This window comes from Brassica napus, chromosome A1 (genome assembly GCF_020379485.1).
Source record: "Brassica napus cultivar Da-Ae chromosome A1, Da-Ae, whole genome shotgun sequence".
Taxonomy (NCBI): Eukaryota; Viridiplantae; Streptophyta; class Magnoliopsida; order Brassicales; family Brassicaceae; genus Brassica; species Brassica napus.
In genome coordinates this window covers 7,148,258-7,174,226 of record NC_063434.1, presented here as the reverse complement: position 1 = coordinate 7,174,226, position 25,969 = coordinate 7,148,258, and the positions used below count along the sequence as shown (strand labels likewise).

Here is a 25,969-nt window from a genome sequence, read left to right as displayed (position 1 = left end):
TCATTTATATTAGTACAGATCACTAAGCAATCACACCTTGTGTACTAATTTAGATCTGCCAAAATTTATTTTTTCATTTACTTTGTAATGGAACTTTTTAATTTGAATATTTAATGACAATTCCCCGCTCCTAATTTATCAAAATAAAAAGCTAACCTCTTACTCCATCAAATCAATAAAATATCCAACATACGTGATTCCAATTTCAAAAGATTAAAGAAATAAGAAACAAAACATATTAACTTGATCACTAACATATTAAATGGCTACACTAACTACCAAAACCACACACATGAGCTTATTTTCCTTATGAGTTAGCTCTTCTTATATGGTTTAGAATATATGCTAATGCAAACGCTCTCTATCTCACATTCTTTACTCTCACCACTCATACGTTTATGCTCTTAAAAGTTTCATTTCTCCAATGGCGTCCTCGATCACTTCCTTCGATCATCACCTTCCCATGAGCAAGAGACGATTAAAGTCACTGAGTCTGAGAGATTACCTTCTTGATGATCTCAGCTCTTGCTCATCCAACGGCTTCAAATCCCTCCCTCGTCTCCTCGAAGCCGACATCAAACGGTCCGGAATACTCCACCGCAAACGGTGTTCTAACTGCGGGCTGGCGTTTAGCCACGCCGTTAAGAAAGCTTCCACGGCGTTACTCAGCGCCGTTAAACTCTTGCCGTTCCCTTCCTCCTCCGTTAAAACTCCTTCTCCCTCTCGGAAGAAAGGGATGTTCTCGAGGAGCTTCTCTAGAAACCTCTGGAAGAAACTTTCCTACCGTGAAGTTAATAACGTCGACGACAGAGAGATTGAGGGACGTGAACAGAAGATCCAACGAGGGAGATCATTGACATTCGGTGAGTTTCTGAAAGAGAGTCTAGACCAACCGTCCAATGCATCATTTTCCGGTGAAGCGACGTTGTCAAACTCCACCGGCTGTGACTCGACGAGCGTTGGCAGCGAGTTGTTCACGAACTCGGAGGTGACTCAGTCGAGTGGCGAATCTGAGACGTCGAAGCAAAACGACGCCGTGGGAGATGGCATGGAGGAGACAAGAAACAGAGTAGTAGTTATGATGAGTGGGGATTGTGTAGGGTCACTCGTCAGTGACAGATCGTCTGTCAACGACAACAGAGAGGTTAGTTGGTTAACAAACTTTCAAAGCTTTTTCTGCTATCTTATTAAGCTTTTGTCCAATTATCATCCAGCACGTCACACGACTCACAGCACAGATAAACTCTATTCATTAAAACATCTCACCAACTTATTACAACAGCAAAACATTAGGTCAAGTCATTTGGCTTAGCATGTAAAGTACTCTCTGTGTGTTAGTTTTAAAGCTGAGTTGAGTTAGGTTTTTTTAAAGTTGTCGGTTCATGCGTGCGAGTCACGTGAGGGTTAAGAGGAATTATATTTTAGAAAGTGATTAATGAATGGTATTTGCGATGAAACCGAGGGACTTGGTGGCTTCGAAACCGGATTCTACGGATGATATCACTCACTTACCAAGGCAAATTGGTCCTGAATTTGTATTCGTAATCTATAAAAATATCCCACACAGTTGCACTAGTTAAAGAAAAGTTTAAAACCCAAATGTTTTGAAATTACCGAATTAGTATAATACTTGTAATGATTTGGGAATATGTGGAGATATGTAAAATGTTGTTGTCATGAAGTGGGTTGACTTTATATAATTTACTTGTAACAATGAAGTAATTGAACCACTATAAAATGTAGGAATGCGTGAACGAAGAGAAAGAACAACTCAGTCCGATATCTATCTTGGAATGCACATTCCAAGATGATGTAGTAACTCCTCATTCGCATCAAAAAGGTAAGTTCACCGATGATCATCTTGAATATTCGATTTTAGGGTATAAGGTCATTGCTTGTGTTCTTTCTATGTATCATATAATGTAATATTCTCAATATAATGTGTTTATGTTTAAACAAATAAGACTATATACATAATACATTACGAATGAGTATTGTTTATATATACTGTATAACGCAAAGTTAACCTTTTATAGTATTTACAGAAACCCATGGGAAGAAGCTATTGAGGAAGAGTCGAAGATTTGAGACTTTGGTACGACTTGTGCCTGTGGATTTAGAGAAACGTATAGAGCAATATGTTGAAAGACAGGATTATGACTCTCATCCCATGGTCCAAACCGAAGAAAATCAATCCGAAAACCGAGCAACCCGTTTGTTTGCTCTACTGAAGTCTAGATTGACTGAGGAACCGAGCCAGTTACTGGCGTCTCAGAAAGTAGACAGTCTTTTGCTAGATTTTTTCAGAGAAGACGGGAATACTGACACAAGAGACGAGCATAAGTTAGTGAAGATTGTTGAGGAATGGCTGATGAGGAGACAAGAAGAAGAGTATATGTTTATGAGTTGGGAAGTGGAAGAGAAGAGAGAGATTTATGTGAAGGAAATGAAATGGGGTTTTATCAATGGTGATGAGCAAGACTATGTAGTTGAAGAGTTGGGGAATGGTTTTGTTACTTCCTTGATTGATGAACTTATTCTTGATTTATCACTATGAGAATAAGATTTTTTGTCACATGTTTGTTGCCGTTCACTAGAGTCTATATTTAAAATTTATGTCAATATGTATTCAGTGGCGACGCTAGATTTTGACTTGACATGGATCATAATTATTTAGGATTGGTTAAAAAGATATACAATTGAGATTTGAACTTAAGACATGTGGGTCAAAAGAAGAGGTTTTGACCAATTCACAACAATGACAACTGTGAAAATAAGCCTAAAAACTAAACTTTATATATTTCATATGGGTCACTTGACACCCTTTCTTCTAACGTGGTTCTGCCACTGTATGTATTATTAAATTTTTGATATGATATAGTTATGTTATTTAAAAATTGGTATGAATAAGTGTAGGAGATGGATTTCATCCCTTCACAAGATCCATCAAATAAGAGACTTGACCCAATGAATCGGCTCAAAAAGTTGGATTCGGTCCATGAGGGATCGGTCGGTCCCAAAGATCAATCTCACTACAGAAGGTCCATTAGGTCAGACTAACCTGGAGTGGGGGAATAAGGCAACAACTATAAAAGCAAACGAAGAGGGGATCCGAACATACACATTTTCTTGGCAGCTAGAAATAAGGTTTTATTTACTTTGTATTATTGCCGATTTGTACTTTTTCGGCCGTCACTTTCCGAGCACCGACTTATTTTCCTATCAAACTTTCTTTAGTTGTAACCTTGTCGTTCACTGAATAATAAAACGCCTTTGAAATAACCCATTTATTCGTTTCGACCAAACTCGGTTCAAACAACGAGTGGTTAAATGATGTTTAGTACTAGTGTTTGGTATTAGTTACAGATTAGATATTCTAATTGAATTATTACCCATGTGCGTCGTAGCATCCATAATACTTTGATTTGATCTGACGATAAAAGATTTGTATGCAACCAACGTCGGACTCCTCTAATCCAATCATGAAACCCAAATCTTACAAGTAAACCTATTATACTTTACCAACCCTATATTGACGGCATTACCAGTGCCCACAATCTAAGATCACTTCACTTTTGGAAAGAAGGAAACAAGTGTAGCTGGACCTGTCTTCAGTTTGGTAATATTCCGATATACTGTACATGATGGCCGAATGTAGGCCCCGTATGGGACCTACACTAGTTGACCGTACGTCAATGGATTGTTTCTCACCTTGATTCGTTTGTTAATTTGTGAATTGTAATCGGTTGCTTCTATAATCAAAAGTCTCGAAGTCTTCCGGTTACTATAAACCACATAAATGATATTCCCTCCGTTTTATTAAGATAGACTTTTCAGAAAAAAAATTTGTTTCACAAAAATATTTTTTTTTGTGTTTTTTATGAAAAAATTATAAACTTCAAGAAAATGAATTGACTTTGTCGAATTATTATTACTTAAAAGTTATTAAAAATTACAAAAAATGATATATTTATTATGCTAGTTTAATGTATTTTCTTAATATGTGTGAAAATATTAAAAAGTTTATCTTTATGGAACTGAAGGAGTAATTGATATCTTTAATATGTGCAATTTCAAATATATCTATTACATATTTTTAAGCTTCATCTGCTTTACTATGGTTTTTTGTTTTAATATAAAGTTATAATATAAATTTATTTTTAAAATACAAATATATTTTTTGTTAGTTTTGATAACAACAAATCTCTGATAATAATTTTGTATTTGGTTTAATAGTTTTTAATTTAAAATTCTAATGATATTTTTTAGATAAAAAGTAATTTTTTAGATAAAAAGTAATTTTCTTAATAAGTGTGTTTTACCTAAAAAATCTTATATTCAAGAACAGAAGGAGTATTATTTTCTAATATCTTCTTTTACATTTCAAAAGTGTAAACAATGCCACACTGTTGATTTGCTTTATACAAAGATTCTATGAAATCATATGCATGATTCTAGTTATTGTAAAAAGTACCACTATATTTTAATTTTTAAAATGGCTTTAACTGGTCTCTCAATATTCGAAATAATCGGTTAAAATTTGTAAATAAAATTTTAGTTTCTGACTAATAATATAGTTTTATATTAAAAAGAATCTAATCTTTTTAAAATAACCGGACCAAACTGCTGATGGGATACTCATACTCAATGAGTTCATGCGATAAAAAAAAGAAATGTCACGTGGGTGACGCTAAATGTTACCGAGAACTTGAGTTCGAAGGATTAACTAGAGCTTGATTCGCATGCCCGTGCAGATATTCGTTTTTACCTTTTTAAATAAATGTTTATATGGTAAAAATAATAGTTTATATTTTAAAATTTTACTGTATGAAATAATTATTTAAAATGGCATTTTTAAATAATTTTTTTATAGTTTATATTGAGTAATTTTATTTTGATTTTTAAACTGTTAAAATATGAATCACGCGTCGGCATAAGTATATTTTTATTTTTGTATATATCAAATTTTTAATGTATAATAAAATTGTTAGATACCATATTAGTTAAATTTGGTGTTGTATATTTTATATTCTTCAACAGTGATCATATTTGATTTGCATTGGACTATTATTTATATATAAAAATATACATCAAATTCTGTGTTTTCGCATGTGTGGGGTTTGCTTATGTAAATCAACTATTTCTTTGTTTTAGTTATGTTATGTTTCAAAGGTATCCGAATGTGGAAATAAATATATTTGAGTTATGTATATCACTATATTATTAGCATAATACGTAACAGTAACAAATAATCTTTATTTTAAAAAAATATTCATTAATACTTCCGTAATACTTCCATAATACTAATAGGCATCTAATTGTTATATTTTTGGAAAATATTTTTTGTATGGAAGCAATGGTAAACTGGTTTTTCTAAATTAATGTCACCAAATTTTTTAAGAAGAGTAAAAGAGATTTCTGAAATGATTTAGTAAAATAGAAAAACACACGGATTGCTTAAAGTTAGGATTATTTAATATTTTAGTGGCATTGCATTGTAAATAACTTGTAATTTGTAAATTTTACAGGTATTTTTTATTTGTACTTCTGTTTTAATAGATTAGACATAAAATTAGTCTGAGGGTTTGTTTGAAAACATTAGTTTTTACTGGAAGAGAAAAAACAATGGGAAAATTGTTTTTGTAGGTAAAAAAAAGGTAACTATGTCCCATTATTCCTATTTTGTACTAATTTTGATTTTAATGCCCTTTAATATTTTCAAAAATAAATCAAATAAATAGTTTTACAAACTATTTTTTTTTTGAAAAATAGTAACTACTGATGAAACACCTATATAAACTTAGTGGTATTTTTTTCCAGTTCTAAAAATATTTAAATCATAATTTCAAATTTTGTTCTACATAAAGTAGAATTGTCATTTTACGAAGTAGAAAATGAAATCTATTTTTTATTGAATCTAATATGTTTAGAATATATGATTTACCTAAATAATAATACTCTACAAATATTTAGGCTCCGACTGGTGACCTTTTAGGGAACACGAGGAACGAATAGGAAAGTAACATATAGGAATAAAATTGCAGGAATTAAAAGAAATGCTTGTTCCTTATCAAATTTAACAAGGAATATTTTTGTTCTATATTTTTCTTTAAAAAAAAGAATGGAGAGGAACAAAAAGGAAAAACTATTCCTTGCGAATGGTGATTTTTTTTGGGAATGATAAGGAATTCAGTGTTCCCCTCCGTTCCTTGGTCACCATTCAAAGCCTTAGAATACACATTCCGTGCTTAACCTATCGCTATAAAATTTATAGAAATCAGAATCTACACATTAATATAAATCTAAAACCTGTAGAAATTGAAATCTACATATTACTATAAATCTAAAAACGTATTAAAAAAATTCTAAAGATTTACTGTAAATCTAAAACCGGTAGAAATCGAAATCTACACATTACTGTAAATCTAAAACATGTAATAACCGAGTTCTACAAATTTACTTTATTATACGGATAAGATTAATCAGTTCCGAAAAATATGGGAGAAAAATATTTAAAAATATTCAGTTTCTATATATGAAAAAAATCAATTTTTCAAAAAAAATAAAAAATAAATCGTGGGATATAAAGTGTAGGTTTAGGTTTTTTTTATTTGAGGATTTTTAATGTTTTCTTTTATTTATTTAATTTAATTATTTATTATATTTTAATATTTAACAATTATTTGTTAATTGTAATGCCGAATTTATAATTGAAATTAAAAACATTATTGCTATTTTGAAAATAATTAGCTTAATGAGACATGAATTATACTAGATTAGTCTAATGGATATAGTTACCATTTTTTTTAAAGGAAGAACGGCTACTGAGAAAAACGTGTCAAAGAGTGGCGAATCACGCGACGAGTATTAAGGGTATGACTGGTTTTCCCGCTACTACCCGCAAACGCAGCTTTTGCGGTTAGTAGCGGTTGCTGGCGTTTTGCAACAATCGCTCAAACCGCTCTAAACCGCTCCAAATCGCTCTGAACCTCATAAATTCAAAAGCTGGTTCCAGCTAGCGTTTGCGGTTGCGGGCGTTTGCGGGAGGATAATTTTTTTTTTTTCCAAAACAATATAAATACAAAAATAAAAAAATTCAATAAAAAAATTAAAGTGAAATTATAAAAATGCTAAAATATATCAATTAAATTTTAATTAATATTATAAAACTTTAAAATAAAAATATTTTCTATATTTTTAAAAAATTTAAACTATAACTTTCTAAATATAAATTTTATATTTATTATAATATTATTATTTTTTGATATTTTTATAATTGTATAAAATGTAAATATTATTAATTTATTATTTAACAGCTGCTGCATTTGGTAGTTAACCAGTCATAAGTATCCCGCAAACGCACAAATTTCTAACCGCAGAACCAGTCGTACAAATCTCTTAAAACCGCTAGAAACCGCAACCACCTGCATCCGCAAACTCCCGCAACCGCAACCGCAACCGCTGCGGTTAAACCAGTCAGGCCCTAAGTCTTGACGCGCCTCTTCTTCTTCTTCATGTGTTTCCTCCTTCGGTTTTAAAAGCTCTCTTCTTTCGTTCCCAAAGCCATCTCTCTCTCTCTCTCTTCTTTAAAGTTTTGAGATAAGACTTTGAAGAGTGAATTAGAGGATATTTGATTTGGGTTGGTGTTGTTTCTGTGATTACTCTGTTTGTTCTATTATTTCTAGGACTGATTTACCGTTATGGGTCACTTTACATGCTTTTGATCATTTACTTGGAGTTTTTTTACTCGTGTTCATTTTGGCTTTTACTTTGATTCTTTTTGTCTTTTGGTGATCAAAAAAAGAAGAAGAAGAATGAAGGAGGAACAATCAAGAACTCTGTTTGGAATATCTCTGTCTGATCGACCAACTTGGCAACAGTTTCTCATTTGCACTTCTGGTTTCTTCTTTGGCTACCTCGTTAACGGAGTTTGCGAGGTTCTTTTTCTCCCTTTTTTTAAAGTTTATTTTTCTGTTCTAATTTTGCTTCTGAAAATCCCGAAATATAATCGATTGATAACGTAGAATCATTTTGTTGATAATTCGGCATCTTTCTCAATGGAAATATGTAATATTCAAATTAATTTGCATGCTAAGTGTTTTATGTTTTGGTCTCTTAAGGAAAAGAAACAGAGGAATAAGAAAATTGCATGACGAACTAAACTCTCTCCAAACACACACAAACTTGTTGATTTCTATACATTTCATAAAATATAAATTACAAAACCATCTAATACCTTGTGAGATCAGTTATGATCTTGTAAACAAAAACAGACTTTGGAGAATTTATTGGATAAACCATTTTGATTATTGACTTGATTTTTATTTATACAGGAATATGTTTATAATCGGCTCCAATTTAGGTGAAGTCAACTTCATTTACTTCAACTCTTAGATTTTTAAAACAGAACAAGAAACTTAACAATGGTGTTTTTGTTCTCTTTCTTTCTTGTAGCTTTGGTTGGTACTTCACGTTTATACAAGGATTTGTCTACTTGTTCCTCATCTACCTTCAAGGGTTCACCACAAAACATATTGTGAATCCCATGAGAACTTATGTGAAACTCTCTGCTGTTCTCATGGGATCACATGGTTTAACCAAAGGATCTTTGGCTTATCTCAACTATCCAGCTCAAATCATGTTCAAATCCACCAAGGTACATTCAGAACTCCCCAAATTTTTACAAATTCATTTGAATTGACATTAGCTAGTGTTCAGAGAGTGATCAAATGACGGTTTAGGTGTTGCCGGTAATGATAATGGGAGCGTTCATACCCGGTTTGAGAAGAAAATACCCGGTCCATGAATACATTTCAGCGTTCTTGTTGGTTCTTGGTTTGATCCTTTTCACATTAGCAGACGCACAAATGTCTCCTAATTTCAGTATGATCGGTATTTTGATGATTTCTGGTGCGTTGATCATGGATGCTTTCTTGGGTAATCTTCAGGAAGCCATTTTCACGATGAATCCCGAGACAACTCAGGCAAGAAAACACAAAAAAAAAAACGGTTCTGTCTGGTTTTCTTATACCGTCCGGTTTTGTTTTGTGCCCGAGATTCTTGCTAATGTATAAAATGTGACAGATGGAGATGCTTTTCTGCTCAACGGTTGTTGGATTGCCCTTCTTGTTCGTTCCCATGGTCTTAACCGGTGAGCTTTTCCGTGCGTGGACTGCGTGCTCACAAGTAAGTCCAAACCTCTATTTTGGTTTTGGTAAACCGTAAAGCTTAACCAAACCAAAATAACCGGCTTTAGTTTTGCTTTATACACTAGTCCATTTGAAGCCAAAGTGACAAAGAGTAGATTTTGTATTAGCTATGAAAGTTCTTGGCTCATAGTTTTTGTCCGATTAAAGGGCATGTTTGTTTCCCCATCCGGATGAGCCATTTGGATAGAGATGAGAGTTTTGTTCGTTTAGACACTAATAATGCAAATCCGGATGACTTTCAAAAATTTAAGCTTAATTTTAAAGTTCATTAAGCTGAACCAATTTGGACCATTTGAATAGAGATGGTTCATTTAATATAGTATAATATCTATTATGCCCCTGATATAATTCACAAATTACAAACCTAAACATAATATCATTTTGTCACACACGAAAACTGACAAAATCACAAAAACGCATTTTCCCGCAAAAACCTAAAAACGAATTTTTCACGCCAAAACCCTAAAAAACCATTTCCGGAAAAAATTGCAAAAACGTGTTTTCCCGCAAAATAGCAAAAACATGTTTTCATGCCAAAATCACAAAAACGCGTTTTTACGCTAAAACCCCAAAACACAAAAACACGTTTCCCGCCAAAACCGAAAAATGCATTTTCTCATCAAAATGCATTTCCCACCAAAACTGCAAAACACGTTTTCTCATGAAAACCGCAAAACGTGTTTTCCCGCTAGAACGCATATTCCCACGAAAACCGCAAAAACATGTTTTTCCGCCAAAACGCATTCTCCCGCGAAATCCGCAAAAACATATTTTTCCGCCAAAACGCATTTTCTGCAAAACCCGAAAAACGTGTTTTCATGCCAAAACTACAAAAACGTGTTTTCACGCCAAAACCGCAAAAACGTGTTTTCTCGCCAAAACCAAAAATTATCGTTTTCCTGCCAAAACCAAAACATCTTTTCCCGCCATAACCAAAAATTTCATTTTCCCGCCAAAACCAAAAAAACATGTTTTCCTTTTCTCACCAAAACCGCAAAAACGCATTTTCCCACCAAAATCACAAAACGTGTTTTCCCGCCAAATCGAAAATTGTATTTTTCCGCCAAAAACGAAAAATCTCGTTTTCCCGCCAAAACCGAAAAATCTCGTTTTCCCGCCAAAACCGAAAAATCCCGTTTTCCCTCCAAAACCGAAAAATCTCGTTTTTCCGCCAAAACCAAAAATGTGTTTTCCCGCTTAAACCGAAAATCTCATTTTCCCGTCAAAACCGCAAAAATGTGTTTTCCCGCCAAAAGCGCAAAAACGCGCTTCTCGCCAAAACCAAAATTGTATTTTCCGCCAAAATAAAAAAAAATCTTGTTTTTCCGTCAAAATCGAAAAATCTCGTTTTCCTGTGAAAACCGAAAAATCTCGTTTTCCGCCAAAACCGAAGTTACAGTCGGTTTATTATTATGTTTAGTTTGAAACTCTAAAGTTTTTTTTTCAAATACATGTTTATCAATTTTTTTGTTTAGTAGAAGTTATTATTATAGTAAAATTTTAATATATGATTAAATCAATACAATAGTATTTTGGTAATTTGTTTACTAAACTCATTTGGATGGAAATGAAAATGAAAAAACAAACATAAGATCCATTTAGATGATTCATCTAAATGAGCTATCTGGATGGATAAACAAACAGACACAAAAATCTGAATGGACCATTTGGATAGATCATACAAATGAATCATCCGGATGGAAATGAAAGATGCTGAAACTAACTGCCCCTTTTTGGTTCATGGTTCAAATCGGAGTCAGTTTCGGTTTAATGAAAAAGTCAAAGTTTGTCGGATTCTTGGTACCGTCGAAATGAAATCATTGACCGAGGACGTGCCTTAATCAGCCAACTTTTTTCAAAAGTCAATTGTCTTTTATGATAATGAAATGGAGTGCTTGTATTTGAAGCCAGATGCCTAAAACTAATGGTTTTAGTGATTAGCTAGTAGGTTGGTGTATTAAAAAATCAACTCTACTTTGTTTGATTTTGCAGCATCCGTACGTGTATGGAGTGCTTGTATTCGAAGCCATGGCCACATTCATCGGTCAAGTCTCTGTTCTATCGCTCATTGCACTCTTTGGAGCCGCTACAACCGCCTTAGTATAATCTCTTATCTTGTCTAACAAACCCTTACTGGCGTTATTGCATTGAGTATGCGTTATAAAATCATGTTACTGTTTTAAAAACGTTTTTGTGTGTGTAGATAACAACAGCGAGGAAAGGTGTTACGTTGTTGCTGTCGTATTTGATATTCACAAAGCCATTAACAGAACAGCACGGATCGGGGTTGCTGTTGATAGCAATGGGAATTGTATTGAAGATGGTACCGATGGATAGTAAACCTCCGAGCAAGATTCAGGCGAGACCAGCGGTTAGGAAAGATGGAGGTGAGGGTGAGAGAGGAGATGAAGAGGAGAGAAAGTCACTGGTTTAATATTGTGCCATATAGCTATCTATACATATTCTATATAAGAAGTTCAAAGGGTTTATATAGAATAATATTGGACTAACAAAAAAAAGCGAATAGAGTACTGAAAAATTGTTTTATTTTGCTGGAAAGATAATGTTGAGCTGTTATACTGTTAGTCCCAGTGGCGAAGCCAGGGCAGTGATTAAGGGGGCACGTGCACCCACAACATTTGCAAGATTTAATATTTTAGTATGCAAAATACAATAAATCAGCTAGGATAGATGACTTTAATGATCTTGTGCACCCATTAATAGCACGGATTCGATCAAAGTATGTCTCTTATTTTAATTTCTATTAGTTATGCACCCACAAAAAAATATCTCTACATTCGCCCCTGGTTAGTCCATTGGTGTCAGCGACATTGTAACGAGGAAAGCCAAACATAATATGGGAAGGGGGAACAGGAGGTTGCAAGAGCTTATGCTGAATACAGATTTCTATGGCGGGTTCCAACAGCAATATAATAATCCAGTAAACCCGCGCGAGTTCGAGACCTATATTGACCCTTTTAAAATATTGCATGCAGCTGTTAGGTATGCCGTATGCAGCAACATGAAGAATTTCATTTACCATTCGTTTCTTCCGAGATATTTTTGAGGGAACAAATATAGTTGCAGTTATTAGTAGCATAAGAACACCGGTGAAAGTCACATATGACTTCTATGCTACGTGCACAAAGGCACTCCAAACTGTGCCATAGAAACTATCCCGCCATGTTGCCAGAAAATGAATCACCTCCTAAGATTTGGCCTAGCTTACTCCGAAACCATCAAGGAATACCTTCCCATGACTGTACATGAGCAGAAAAAGATACATAAGACCAGTCTCGGTTTCACCATTTAGTAGTGGATGCTGATAATGTTTACCGTTTTAATTGACAATCTTAATAATAACCAACTCAGGCTACAATTGTTGACAGAAGAACCAGTTCATGGGAAAAGAGAGTTTTAAAAAGCCAAACCGCACCTTAGGAAACAAAGACCAATAGAAAGTATATGATGCCATGCACCAATGAAATCAAATTGCCAGATATGAATAATTCATATTCAGTATAAGCTTCGTAACCACTAGGCAGTAACTATAAGGACCCGTTGCTGTATGGATATAGACAAGAAAGGCAACTATATTCACAATTTTTTTTTGTGAAAAGAAAATTCGACATATGTGAATTATGGAGAAAATGCGAATTAAATTCAGAACACTACAGATGTCTATATGGCAGTGCACATTAATGGCACCCACCATATACCGTCACTTTTTAATAGATATGGACAAGAAAATTTGTTTGTTGTCTGTGTGTAGATCACATATAGTTTTCGACACTTCTTGCATGCACATGGGAACTTGATTTTTGGGGTTTTATACGTCATCCTTAGTTAGGGAATATATATATATATATTTACGCTTTCTATCTTTTGATAAGATGTGGTGAATACATTAGATCCTATCTTTCCAACTTATTAAAAATTGTAACTGTCTCACTTCACCCTAACGGCAATAGAATACAACATAAAATCTTGTATATGTTTTATTTTTTTTTTGCTAATTAAATCTTGCATAGGTTACATGTAAATCTTGTTATATACCGAGTGTTACAGATTAATATATCACAAATGTGTATCATTATTTGAACGCCTTTAAATATACCTCATATATAGTTACATTGTATCATTATATTAGTTGTTGGCCAATTGGAATAAAGAAGAGATACATTTAAGAATGACGACATTTGACAACACTGATAGTCATCAACGGATCCTTTTATGTTGTTGGCCACTATAATGATATAATTCTTGTACAAAGGAGCAAACTGGACCAAAAATATGCAAATATCTTATAGAGAATGAAACATTTCTAAAACTTCATTTTGATTAGGACAGAACTTAGGTTTACCCCCTAGGGTGAATCTTTAAATTCACCCCACCCTTTATGACCAATCAACTTTCCATATAGATAATTAATTAAAAAATATTAAATTAAATAAAAAATAGCTACAAAAAAAAATGCTAATTTTAACGATGCTAACGCTTCCAGCGAAACCCTAAACCCTAAATTTTAAATTCTAAACTCTATACCCTAAATTCTAAACCCAAATCCAAACACCTAAACCAAAACCCTATACCCTAAACTCTAATCCTAGACCCTAAACCCAAACCGTAAATCCTAAACCCAAACCGTAAATCTTAAACCCAAAACCCTATACCCTAAACTCTAATCCTAGACCCTAAACCCAAACCGTAAATCCTAAACTCAAACCGTAAATCCTAAACTCAAAACCTATACCCTAAATCTAAATTCTAGACCTAAAATCCAAACGGTAAACCCTAAACCCAAACCCTGAACTTAAATGCTATAGGGTTTGGGTTAAGGTTTACGGTTTAGGTTTAGGGTCTAAGACTTAGGTTTAGGGTATAGTGTTTAGGTTTATAGTCTATTTTTTGGGTTTAAGGTATATAATTTGGATTTAGGGTCTAGGATTAGGGTTTAGGGTATAGGGTTTGGGTTTAGGGTCTAGGATTAGAGTTTAGGGTATAGGGTTTTGGTTTAGGGGTTTGGATTTGAGTTTAAAATTTAGGGTATAGGGTTTATAATTTAAAATTTAGGGTTTAGGATTTCGCTGGAAGCGTTAGCGTCGTTAAAAGTAGCATTTTTTATCTTTTGTAGCTATTTTTTGTTTAATTTAATATTTTTTAATTAATTATCTATGAGGAAAGTTGATTGGTCATAAATAGTGGAGTGAATTTAAAGGTTCACCCTAGGGGGTGAACCTAAGTTCTGTCCTTTTGATTATATGTAACCAATATTTAAGAAAACTTGTGTTGTGAATTTAGATGATATACGTTTAGGGCTGCTAATACATGACAAGGGAAACAAATATAGAGGGGTCAGGGAATTGATTTTCCGGAAAACTCGTTGCATCCTAACGCTGTAACGCATATATGAAAACGAAATAATATCTATCTCTTGTATTTCATGCTATAGGCAATCTCCATCATTGGACGCAACAAGCCTCATCTACGAAGGAAATTTTATCCTTCCTAATTCCTATGAGTCTATGACCATGAGTTTATACAAAAGCATAAGAGAATGTTAGATTTCCCACGTAAAAAAGACAAATCATGTCCCATTAGTATATGCTTATTGTTCTGATAAGAAGAAAAAACAAGTCATGCAAATAAGAAACAAATTCAAAAATTACAGTCGATGTAAATACTTTGTTCTATATGCCAAAATTCAACATAACACGCATTTTCAATATTATATCTGATGGCAAAAAATACTATAAATAGAACAAAAGGGATGACGTATCTTTTACTTTTTGCCGTCATAAAAATAATTTTGCAAACTGCAACAAAAGGAAATTTTTTGTTACCAAGATAAATCATTATCCCACGGATCAAAACTGAAAAAAAAGAGGAAAAGAAAGAAATTTGAGGATCAGACAAAATGAAGATGGAGCCCACAATGGCTGCAACGCTGATCACTTCTTTCCTCTTCCCTTTACTATAAAAATTGTTCAACGTGAATTCACACAGAACCTCAGAGCCGCACTCTGTTTTTTCCTCTTTGGTTTCTTCTTTACATTTCTTTTTTCTTTTTGTTTCTTTACTCACCGAATCAAATACGATTTTGCTGCCTTCTCTCTCTCTCTTTCTCTGAGATATCTCGTGTTGTTTCAACTTTCTAGGCTCTGTTTTCTCTGTTTCACAAATTACAAAGGTTTTCTTTCTCTCCTCTCTTTGTTGATTAGGAGGGTGATTTTTCTTGTCACTTAGTTCTTGCCCATTTGAAGCATAAATGATGTTTGATTATTGGTGATTTCTAGTACTATATGCTTAGCTTCTGCAGTTCAAGTCTTTTACTCGTTTATTTGCGGAATTGTTACCATAACTTCTTTGATATTCACCGAGAAAAGATTGGAACTTCGATTGAAACGTAAACTCCCCCTTTTATAGCACAAGTTCTATCTTCTTCTTTTTTCTTTTCTTTTTTGCTCAACGAAAAGTTCACTGGGTTACTCAGAATCTGAATACATCAATAACGAGGAGAGGAACAGGGAAGAAGACGATAAGAGGTTTTGTTCATACAATTCAAAATGATCAGTTTAGCATAATGTTTTTTTTTTTTTTTTTTTTTTGACTAAATTTGATGCATTAAAATAAAAGTAACCAAGGTTTACAATTGTTCGATAATAACATCTTACAATTGAGAAAACATATATCTGAAACAGATATATGAGAAATTATAGAAGAAGTTACAAAGTAACTTAGTACTTGGTTAAGATGGGAGTTTTCCAATGCATGCACGGAGCATGATGACAGAAACCTGAGATTTAGAGGCGTTTAAAATGGAGGTCTATGATCTCTTTGACCGCCACGACCGCCACGGCCTCTATTTTTTCTTCCTCCTACTAAAGTCCACTGCATTTCTTGAACTTTTTGTGTTGGTTTAATTGGTCGACCTCCTCGAGTCCTTTGAGAAGGATCTCCCATTTCAAACCCTGAAAACTCTGAATGTAATGCAGCAAAATGGCTACCAAAGACACCTCCTTCAACATTCTCAGTCACTAAATCTGAAGAAGTAGAAGAGAAAGTTACCAAAGCAGGAGATGAGCCATGAGATGGGGTATGGATGGCGCTTTGAAACGCAGCAGGGGAAGTTGCATTAGATGCAACAGCAGGAGGAGGGGTACGGATGATGGCGCTTTGAAACGCAGCAAGAGAAGTTGCATCAGCTGCAACAGCAGGAGGCAGGGTAGGGATGACGCTTTGAAACGCAGCAGCAGGTGATGTTGCTTCAGATGCAACAAGTTCAAATGGAGTTGTGGCTTCAGGTTCTGTTTCTGAACTTGGAAGAGTTGGAGTATCAGAAGCTACTTCCTCATGAGTATTAGTAAGAGGTAATGTTGAAAGTTTATCATAAGCAGCAACGGGAGTAACAGCTTCGGTAGGTGCTAGACCCACTTCTTTCACAACCTGATTAGATGCAGTGAATCCCAGATCCAATGATTCAGACTGCAGACATCTTGATTTTTTATGGCCGAAATGACCACATTTCTCACACTTATTTGGAATCCATGAGTACTCAACTGAAACCATGGAAACATTGCCTTGTTTATCAGTAGCTGCAATTCTCTGCGGGAAAGCTTTTTCTAATTCCACTTCCACCATTAACTTAGCCTCTCCCATGAAAGTAGGATCTAACCATGGCTTGTTAGAGAGCATAGGTGCTCCTAACCCGGAAGCTATCCAACTTATTCCCCATAAAGAATATAGGCAGTGTGGAATGTTTTTCAAAGTGACCCATAAAGGAATTGTAGTTATCTCAGGTAAGTCGGCTAAGGAAGGAGCAGGGGACCAAGGAACAACAAACATAATGCAACCATCAAATTGCCATAACCTTCTCTCTAACACCCAAGCTCTAGTTGATTCGTCTGGAATATGAAACAGAACAGAGGAATCTCCTAACTTTCGAGAGAAAATCTTACACTTATTGCCCCAAATTCGATTAGCCACTGCGTGAATGAGACCTCCCGGAGGCAAAGAACATCGAGAGAACTGTCCAATGACATATTCTTTTTGATTCTCAAGCCCTTGCATCAGAACATGGTTTGGAATCTCAACCATAGGTGTACCGTCTTCCAAATAGGTTGGCGAAGTTGTGCGGTAAAGATTTCGGATTTTTGGATCCATCTTTTCTGCCCACGGAAACCGCAGTTGCCCGTTCTCTTTTATCTCTGGTGGGAGAATGTCGGTAGCGGGCTTGCTCTGCTTCTTAGGAGAATCACAGAACAGAGGATTTTGGGGTATTGGATCCTTTAGCTCTGGAATGATTTTTATCCTCTGGGCCCATGCTCCTAATGAAGGAACAAAGGGAATTGATTGCTTTGAAGGTTGAACGGCATCAGTACACGGTGTTTCTGCTCCTCTAAGTTCAGAGACTGCACCAATAGGAGAACCAGTAACAACAGCCTTAGGAGAGCCAGTAACACCAGCCAGAGAAGCCGTGGAATCAATCTCAGTAGAAGGAGCGAGATCAACTGAGCTACGCTGTCTCTTCCCTGAGTCGAACTCCACCGGAGATTCGCCAGCAGAGGGAACATGAACCTCCATGAGTTCATGGTTGAGAGACATAGAAGTAGGAGGAGCGCCGGTGGGAGAGAGAGCGGTGTCTGCAGGAGGGTCGCCAGTTGGAGAGAGCGGAGTGTCGGTGGTTGCAGGAGGAGTACCGGTGGAAGAAAGCTCGCCGTCACGAGAATCTAAAAAACCAGTCGCTGAAGTGGCCATTTTTGAAATACAGAGAGATGGATCTTCAATATGGAGGTAGTGGAGGCTTCAATCGCGTGTGAACTGATGACGAAACCCAGTAACGACGGTGTTCACCGCAGTTTAGCATAATGTTTGGCGCAGTTGTCCCTGTTCTTGAATCATTCATTTAAAATTTAAATACAACAAACTCATATCAGTCAAAGCTCGAATCTCTATTTACTTGTAGCAACATGTCTTATTGACAAGTTCACTGTGTTTATCTCATATAGACTCATAGTTACATAAGTTCACTGATACATAGAAAGGAGGGAGACTTATTCTTACAATACTTTTTATATGACTTTTCTGTATCTGATCATTCTTTTTAATAATAACGCTTATTTCTGATTTTTCTATGTGGCTTTAATTGAACTCAGAAGATGGTCGCCTTTGGGAAAAAGCTCAAAGAACGTAGCATTCAAGAATGGCAAGGGTAACGTTTTTTTTCTCTCCGTATAACACTTTTCGAAAACTCGTTAAAGGTTTGTCCTATCACAACGTCCCCTTGTAGATATTACATCAACTACAAACTGATGAAGAAGAAAGTGAATCAATACGGTCGCCAGTTACAAGGAGGGAACCTAGAGCGTCGCCAAGTTCTCAAAGATTTCTCAAAGATGCTTGATAACCAGGTACTTCATTTACTTCCTTCACCACAGTTTTTGTATCATTTTATTAAGACAAAACTGTTGAATCTAAAATGCATACGTAGATCGAGAAAGTCGCATTGTTCATGTTGGAGCAACAAGGGTTACTTGCAAGTAGGCTACAGAGGCTGAGGGAGTCACACGATGCTCTCCAAGAGGAGCCTGAGATATCTCACATAGCTTATCTAAAGGACGGTTATAGAGCTGTTGGTCATGATCTTCTCAAGCTCTTGTTCTTCGTTGAGATGAATGCTATTGGTGTCCGTAAGATACTCAAGAAGTTCGATAAACGGTTTGGTTACAGATTCACAAACTATTATGTCAAGACTCGCGCTAACCATCCTTACTCTGAACTTCAGCAAGTCTATAAACATGTTGTAAGTACAAAATGCAGTAAACTTGTAACCAATTATCAAATTTCGGTAAGTAGTAACTATGCACTTAGCAGAGGACTAACAACTAGTCGAGACCTAGTCGTTAACCAGTTATTAATTTATTTTTGTAAATTATATATATTAAATATTTTAGTTTTAGGTTTAATTATAATTGAGATATAGAAAAAAAAAGAAATTTGACAAATTTGTGGATTTAAATCACTAATATTGCTTGATTTAATAGATTTAGATTAATTTAGGTTGATTTAAATCGATTAATTTAATCGAATAAATCGATTTTTTTAAAAATGGTTTTGTCTATGACTAATTTGCCGCGTTTAAACCGAATTTTAGAACTTGTAACTATCTATCTCTCGGTTTCTAAACTTATAGTTGATCATTTGTAGGGTCTTGGGGCTGTTGTTGGAGCTGTGTCTCGCAACCTTCATGAGCTTCAAAACAATCAAGGAAGCTACTTATCCATCTATGATCAGCCTGTTCTTCCACTTCAAGATCCTGTAGTTGACTCCATTAGAGCAGCAGTGGATAGACTAACACACTCAACAAACTTCTTGAACTTCATGGCTCAGCACGCGTTTATCATGCAACAAGAGTTACCTAGTCCACAAGACGAGGAAGAAGCCGTTGAAGAGGACAAGAGATATCACTTCATGTCTCTCTTGTTGAATCTTGTCAACACGTTTCTCTATATGGTTAATACTTATATCATCGTCCCTACAGCAGATGACTATTCCATGAGTCTCGGTGCAGCAGCAACTGTGTGTGGTGTCGTGATTGGTGCTATGGCTGTGGCTCAGCTCTTCTCTTCGGTTTACTTCAGCGCATGGTCTAATAAATCTTACTTCAAACCGCTTATATTCAGTAGCATTGTCCTCTTCATTGGTAACTTGTTATATGCATTGGCTTTTGACTTTAACTCAATAGCTGTTCTCTTGATCGGCCGGCTTTTCTGTGGGTAAGTCCTTTTAACCATAAACCGCAAACCCTAAATCATAAACCCTGAACGCGTACTGTATTGTATGTATCAGATTGGGATCGGCCAGAGCAGTGAACAGGAGATATATAAGTGACTGTGTACCGTTAAAGATCAGGATGCAGGCTTCAGCTGGTTTTGTAAGTGCAAGTGCTCTAGGAATGGCGTGTGGTCCTGCGCTTGCTGGTCTATTACAGACCAAATTCAAGATCTATAAGCTTACGTTTAACCAAAACACATTGCCTGGTTGGGTTATGGCTATTGCTTGGCTTATGTACTTAGTCTGGTTAGCTATTTCGTTCCGGGAGCCGGTACTTGAGCCTGAGGAGAGTCATAGTACTTCAAAGGATTCTAATAACTCTGGTATGTTTCAGTCCTCAATCTATCTATCTCTCTTTGGTAGACCAATAGAAGTTGTTATCTCATTTGGTGTTGAGTAATAGAAGCTGTTCAAGATGGGAATCTGGAGTCAGGCATTAAACAGCCATTGCTGATCACATCAGAAGAAATAGAAGAACAGATTGAAGATGAAGATGATAGTGAAGAAGCTTCTGAGGAATCTCGTGCACCTGTGAACTCCATTGGAGCTGCTTATAGGTTACTTACACCTTCAGTAAAGGTAAAATGAAACCCCAAAAATTAAATGTGCAATACTGAGTGATCAAAATTGATTATTTTCATCTTTTAGGTTCAACTATTAATATACTTCATGCTCAAGTATGCAATGGAGATTCTTCTCTCTGAATCTAGTGTCGTCACCACTTACTACTTCGGTTGGTCCACTAGCTCGGTTGCTATCTTCTTGGCTTGTCTCGGTCTCACGGTTCTTCCTGTAAACATCGTTATTGGAAGCTATATCAGCAACATGTTTGAAGACCGGTAAGTAAATTCTCACAATCTTATTCTGTTTTACTGATTTCTTGTGTTACAAGGTAACCTAAAGTCATTATCTTAACAGGCAAATTCTGTTGGTGTCGGAGATTATGGTTTGTGTCGGAATACTATTCAGCTTCAATGTCCTTGTTCCATACACTGTACCACAATACGTTTGCTCCGGACTCATCATGTTTGTTTCTGCAGAAGTTCTTGAAGGTAATCAAAAAGATTTATTACTGAAAACAAAGGCCAAATTTTTTTTATTTTTAGCTCAATGCAACCCCCTCAAGATTCTGAAACTTATATTGATTTTTGAAGGTGTTAACTTGTCGTTGCTCTCGAGGGTTATGTCGTCGAGGCTATCGAGGGGGACTTACAACGGAGGTTTGCTTTCGACGGAGGCAGGCACGATCGCACGTGTGATTGCCGACGTGACTATTACCGTCGCCGGTTACTTTGGGCGGGATATGCTTTTGAATGTCACTTTACTTCCCTCTCTGGTCACTTGTGTTGTGTCCATCGTAGCTACTTGTTTTACTTATAACTCCTTGTACTAGTAGTACTCTTCTTTTTACAAATTTGTCTGCAGACATTCAGCTATCGTATTCAAGCAATAAAGCATGCAAAGAAAAATAGAGCCAAAAGGTTATGAAATAAGTATACTTTGACTTCAACGTTTAGTGCGTTATTGACATTGGAGCTCCTATTGTCATTATTAAAATTGCAATATTCTTTGATATGTGATCACATCAACTATTCTTTTTTTTTTTTATAATCTAATAAATTTCTTCCAGAATGTAAAAACGGATTTCGTTTTGCACTTTTTCTTTGTTTTATGCTGGTGACTGGTGTTCTTGTATATTAACTTATATTTTTCTTTTGATCGAAACATTTTCTTGTTGTTGTCTGTTTGTTTCCTTGTGTTTCATAGTGGATGCCACACGGATTATAACAACGCCAAAATTATATAAATCATCATAAACTTGTGATTTGGTTTAATTGAAAATAGAAGTCAGTCGCCACTACCCACTAGCAATTGTTCCTTGTTTTTATCTCACTTTTGTTGTCTATTTTATTTTATTAAAGATATAGTACTTTATAAAGTTAGTAAAATGAGAATTTGATGAAGCTGATTTATTATTCGAACATAAAATTTGTATATACATGATATATATGATAGATTTGGTAACTATTGTAAGATATGTTTCAGATGGTTAATCAAGTACTATATATGTAATATACAATTTATTAAAAACTAAACAACAATACAGCTTATTGTACCACCCAACATCCCATGCTAGTGGAGTCAGACAGGAGTGGGTGATATATATATGGACACGTAAAATATGTATAAACGCACACACATGCGTACTTTAGATGTTTTGATTGTGATAAAGTATCATAGACATTACTGATTAATTTAAAGCGTAATTAATGTAAACACGAAGCCTTTAGTTAAAAAAAGAATTTAATGTAAAAACACGAGAGATTGACCAAGTCCAAACTGCGTCGCCCTCAAGGTTCTACTTTCTCGCGTGCATGAAAACGCCATCCACTTTTTGTCTTTCACCCTATCTTAAGGAGTTTACAAGCATAATTTAAAACTTTTTTTTTTGGTAAAACTTATGTAGATTAACTTAAAAAAACTTTAAAACTTCTGTAGATTAACTTTAAAAAACTTTTCGCACTGAGGTAAGAAGAATTATTAAACAAAAAAATTCAAATACTTTTTTTTTTGGAAAAAGGACATAAAATTTCAAATACTTTTGTCAATACCATACGTCGTTATACGTATTTAAGTTTGAATAGTAATGCAATATCGTCACTTATACAAACTTGGTTAGAATAAGTGATTTCATATATTAAAAACCTGGTTCTACTTTCTCGCGTGCATGAAAACGCCATCCATTTTGAGTCTTTCATCCTATCTTAAGGGTTTTACAAGCATAATTTAAAACTTATGTAGATTAACTTTAAAAAACTTTTCGCACTGAGGTAAGAAGTGTTATTAAACAAAAAAATTTTATTACTTTTTTGGAAAAAGGGCATACAATTTCAAATATTTTTGTCAATACCATACGTTATACGTATTTAAGTTTGAATAGTAATGCAATATCGTCACTTATACAAACTTGGTTAGAATAAGTGATTTCATATACTAAAAAATAAATCAAAACTACATCTCTTATTATGACCAGAATTTGTGGTCTAAAATATATTCACATTTAGCTTGCTAAAAAGGTAAACAAACATAAATCTCAAGTAAATTCGTATCAATCAAATATCACAAATGGAGGAAGAATTTTAGTGGTTATCAGTCAATCAACATCTGGCTATCACCTTAATTAATTCAAAAAATAATACTAATCTCTTGATTGATTGTTTTTTTTATACACGGTTCTTGTTTGTATTTTTCCTTTCTTTTGGAATTACACTAACATAATTTACATTTCTCATTATCAGTTCTAAATTGCTAATAATTGTAGTACTATTCTATGACCTAATAATATAAAGCTATACAGAAGTCAACTCCGTTCAACCACAGACGTGGCCATAATGTGTACCTAGCAGCCTATTCTAGTCTTTCTATACATTAATTTGCTAATTTTATTTAAAATTGACTATTAGTATCAGCAAAATCGAAGTCTAAGTTTTGTTCATTTGATTGATGAGAATCAAACGTTAGGTATGTGTTACCTTTCATCAAAATAACAGCAACTTTTCCATTTTATTGACCATGTGATTTAGATTACGACATTCTAATTGTTGATTAAAGACCCTTTAATCCCATTGACTTCAGCAAGTCGCGCGCACACCTCTTTTCTCCAGACAAAAAGAGCAGAAGCAACAGGAAGAAGGAGAGAGACACAAAAGAGATGAGTTCACACTCCTCCATACAAGAAGCTTGCTTTAATGTCTGCTGCTCATCACCATTCTCATCTCACTCCATGACTCAGAAACAAGAACAAGAAGAAGAAGAAGAGCTCGAGTTCTCAGTAATCACACCAGGAGCTTCGTTTCTAACAAAAGACATCAAATTCACTAGCCAAGAATCTCTCCCTCCTCTCCGCACATCTTTCTACGACCTCATCACAGCTTTTCCTGATTACTTGCAGACGAATCAAGCCGATCATATCCGATCTACAGAGTACCAAAACCTCTCGTGCTCCTCTCGCCACGTGTTGTTATCCCACACAAGCCAGCAACAGCCCTTGTTCTCATACTCCCAGTTCCGACAACTCTCCGGTTTGAATAACTCTCTCTTTACCTTGTCTTCCACGCAAGTGAGCTCCGGTGAAGAAATGTTATCGCTCGCGAGAGAAGAGTCTCAGTTTCAGACAAGGATGAGGAAGAGACTCATGAGTTTTATGAATCTTGAAGAATCTGAATACGATATGATCCTAACTCAAGACCGCTCCTCTGCTTTCAAGATTCTAGCGGAACTCTACTCTTTCAAAACAAACCCGAATCTCCTCACTGTCTACAACTACGAAGACGAAGCAGTGGAAAGCATGATCAGAATCTCGGAGAAGAAGGGTGTAAAGCCCAAATCAGCAGAGTTCTCGTGGCCGAGCACAGGGATAGTGTCTGAGAAGCTGAAGAGGACGATCTTGAGGAGTAAGAAAAGAAGTAAAGAAGACAAAAGAGGACTCTTTGTGTTTCCGCTTCAGTCTCTTGTCACAGGAGCTTCGTATTCTTACTCGTGGATGAGTTTAGCTCAAGAGAACCAATGGCATGTGTTGCTTGACACCTCTGCTTTGGGTTCTAAAGACATGGACACTTTAGGTCTTTCTCTGTTCCGACCAGATTTTTTGATATGTTCTTTTACAGAGTTTTTAGGGCATGATGATGATGATGATCTTACTGGTTTCGGTTGCTTGTTCGTCAAGAAATCTAGCTCTCAAGCTTTGTCAGAAGAAGAAGCAGTCACGGATCCTGCAAATCTCACGGTAGTAAAAGCGGAGCCAAATTGGATAATGTTACAAAATGACGAAACTACCCTTGAGGACCACAACAAGGCGTCCACGTCTGCCACTGAAATCGAGGAAGACGACAAAGCAATAATTGAGTTTCGAGGTTTAGATCACGCGGACTCTCTCGGGCTGATACTGATCACTCGAAGGTTGAAGTCGTTGACTTTATGGCTGGTCCGAGCGCTGACGTGTCTGAAACATCCAGGCTCTCATCAAACGGAGACGCCTCTGGTGAAAATCTGCGGACCGAAGACGAGATCTGACCGAGGAGCGTCGGTTTCGTTCAATGTCTTCGACTGGCAAGGAGAGAAGGTTGATCCTTTGATGGTGGAGAGGCTGGCGGAGAGGGAGAAGGTCGGTTTGCGATGCGCGTATTTGCAGAAGATTGGTAGCGTGGGAAACAAGAAACGAAGAGATGGAGAGAGTATGAGTTTGAGAGTGTCAGTGGTGAGTGTTAGGTTAGGGGTTATGACGAACTTTGATGATGTTTTTAGGGTTTGGGGGTTTGTGTCGAGGTTCTTGGATGCTGATTTTGTTGAGAAAGAGAAGTGGAGAAAGAAAGCTCTTGAGAAAGAAAAAAAAACAAATGAGAGGCGTAATAGTTTGAGAGCCTTTTGATCTAAATCCGAATCGTTCAGTTCCACATTTGGTTGAACATTTTGGGTTTGGGTTGGTTTGGTTCGATTAGGCATTCAATTTTCTTTCCTTTGTTTTATTTTGGTACAATATTTTTAACCCACTGTTTTTTTAGTGAATGTTAAATTTATTCTGTCAGAAAATATTTATTACATCAAGTGTAACAAAGAATTAGTGCTCTTGGTAGTTGTTAGAGGCTGGTTAGTTTTTGTGATCCAGATGGAATGTCATCTTTGGACTTTTTAAGATGTATGTCGGATTGTCGATTTCGTTTATATAGAAATTTCATCTTGAGTAAAAAAACAAAAGTGTAACAAAGAATTAAAAGAAAAACAAAAGAATGATCTTTTTTTTTTCCTTAAGTTTAAAAGAATGATGTTCCTACCTCAAAAAATGAATGTAATTGAACGTTCTTGTTCCAAACCAGAGTTGTAATCTGTGGGAACCGAAATTCACACTGTCGATTTCCGTTTAAATAAGG

The 25,969-nt window shown here is 35.4% G+C and overlaps 4 protein-coding genes across 10 annotated transcripts; all 4 read left to right on the top strand.

Annotated features, from left to right (window-relative positions):
* Positions 1–337: 337 nt before the first annotated feature.
* LOC106374226 lies at positions 338–2,757 on the top strand. 2 transcript variants are annotated; one of them, XM_013814301.3, is made up of 3 exons: positions 338–1,144; positions 1,744–1,840; positions 2,037–2,757. In XM_013814301.3, the coding sequence occupies exons 1-3, from the start codon at positions 425–427 to the stop codon at positions 2,555–2,557; spliced, it is 1,338 nt and encodes a 445-aa protein (XP_013669755.2). In that variant the 5' UTR covers positions 338–424; the 3' UTR covers positions 2,558–2,757. The 2 variants fall into 2 exon arrangements, with proteins under 2 accessions (XP_013669755.2, XP_013669763.2); XM_013814309.3 differs by having other exon boundaries at positions 2,046–2,755.
* A 4,732-nt stretch (positions 2,758–7,489) lies between these two features.
* On the top strand, positions 7,490–11,794 carry LOC106440569 (UDP-galactose/UDP-glucose transporter 2). Its single transcript, XM_048741009.1, has 7 exons — positions 7,490–7,937; positions 8,334–8,362; positions 8,455–8,656; positions 8,742–8,984; positions 9,085–9,186; positions 11,202–11,309; positions 11,413–11,794. Exons 1-7 carry the CDS (start codon positions 7,815–7,817, stop codon positions 11,641–11,643), a joined length of 1,038 nt encoding a protein of 345 aa, XP_048596966.1. The 5' UTR covers positions 7,490–7,814; the 3' UTR covers positions 11,644–11,794.
* Positions 11,795–15,199: 3,405 nt separating this feature from the next.
* On the top strand, positions 15,200–21,552 carry LOC106440583 (SPX domain-containing membrane protein At4g22990). Of its 6 annotated transcripts, XM_048741001.1 has the most exons (11): positions 15,418–15,615; positions 15,703–15,754; positions 18,365–18,420; positions 18,499–18,619; positions 18,700–19,011; positions 19,416–19,984; positions 20,058–20,365; positions 20,446–20,621; positions 20,691–20,881; positions 20,961–21,094; positions 21,197–21,552. In XM_048741001.1, the coding sequence occupies exons 3-11, from the start codon at positions 18,368–18,370 to the stop codon at positions 21,433–21,435; spliced, it is 2,103 nt and encodes a 700-aa protein (XP_048596958.1). In that variant the 5' UTR covers positions 15,418–15,615; positions 15,703–15,754; positions 18,365–18,367; the 3' UTR covers positions 21,436–21,552. The 6 variants fall into 6 exon arrangements, with proteins under 6 accessions (XP_048596965.1, XP_048596954.1, XP_048596962.1 ...); XM_048741008.1 differs by having other exon boundaries at positions 15,200–15,754; positions 20,449–20,621; XM_048740997.1 differs by lacking the exons at positions 15,418–15,615; positions 15,703–15,754 and adding an exon at positions 15,207–15,399.
* Positions 21,553–23,279: 1,727 nt separating this feature from the next.
* On the top strand, positions 23,280–25,640 carry LOC106440611. The gene has a single exon (XM_013882329.3). It carries the CDS (start codon positions 23,755–23,757, stop codon positions 25,468–25,470), a length of 1,716 nt encoding a protein of 571 aa, XP_013737783.2. The 5' UTR covers positions 23,280–23,754; the 3' UTR covers positions 25,471–25,640.
* Positions 25,641–25,969: the final 329 nt, after the last annotated feature.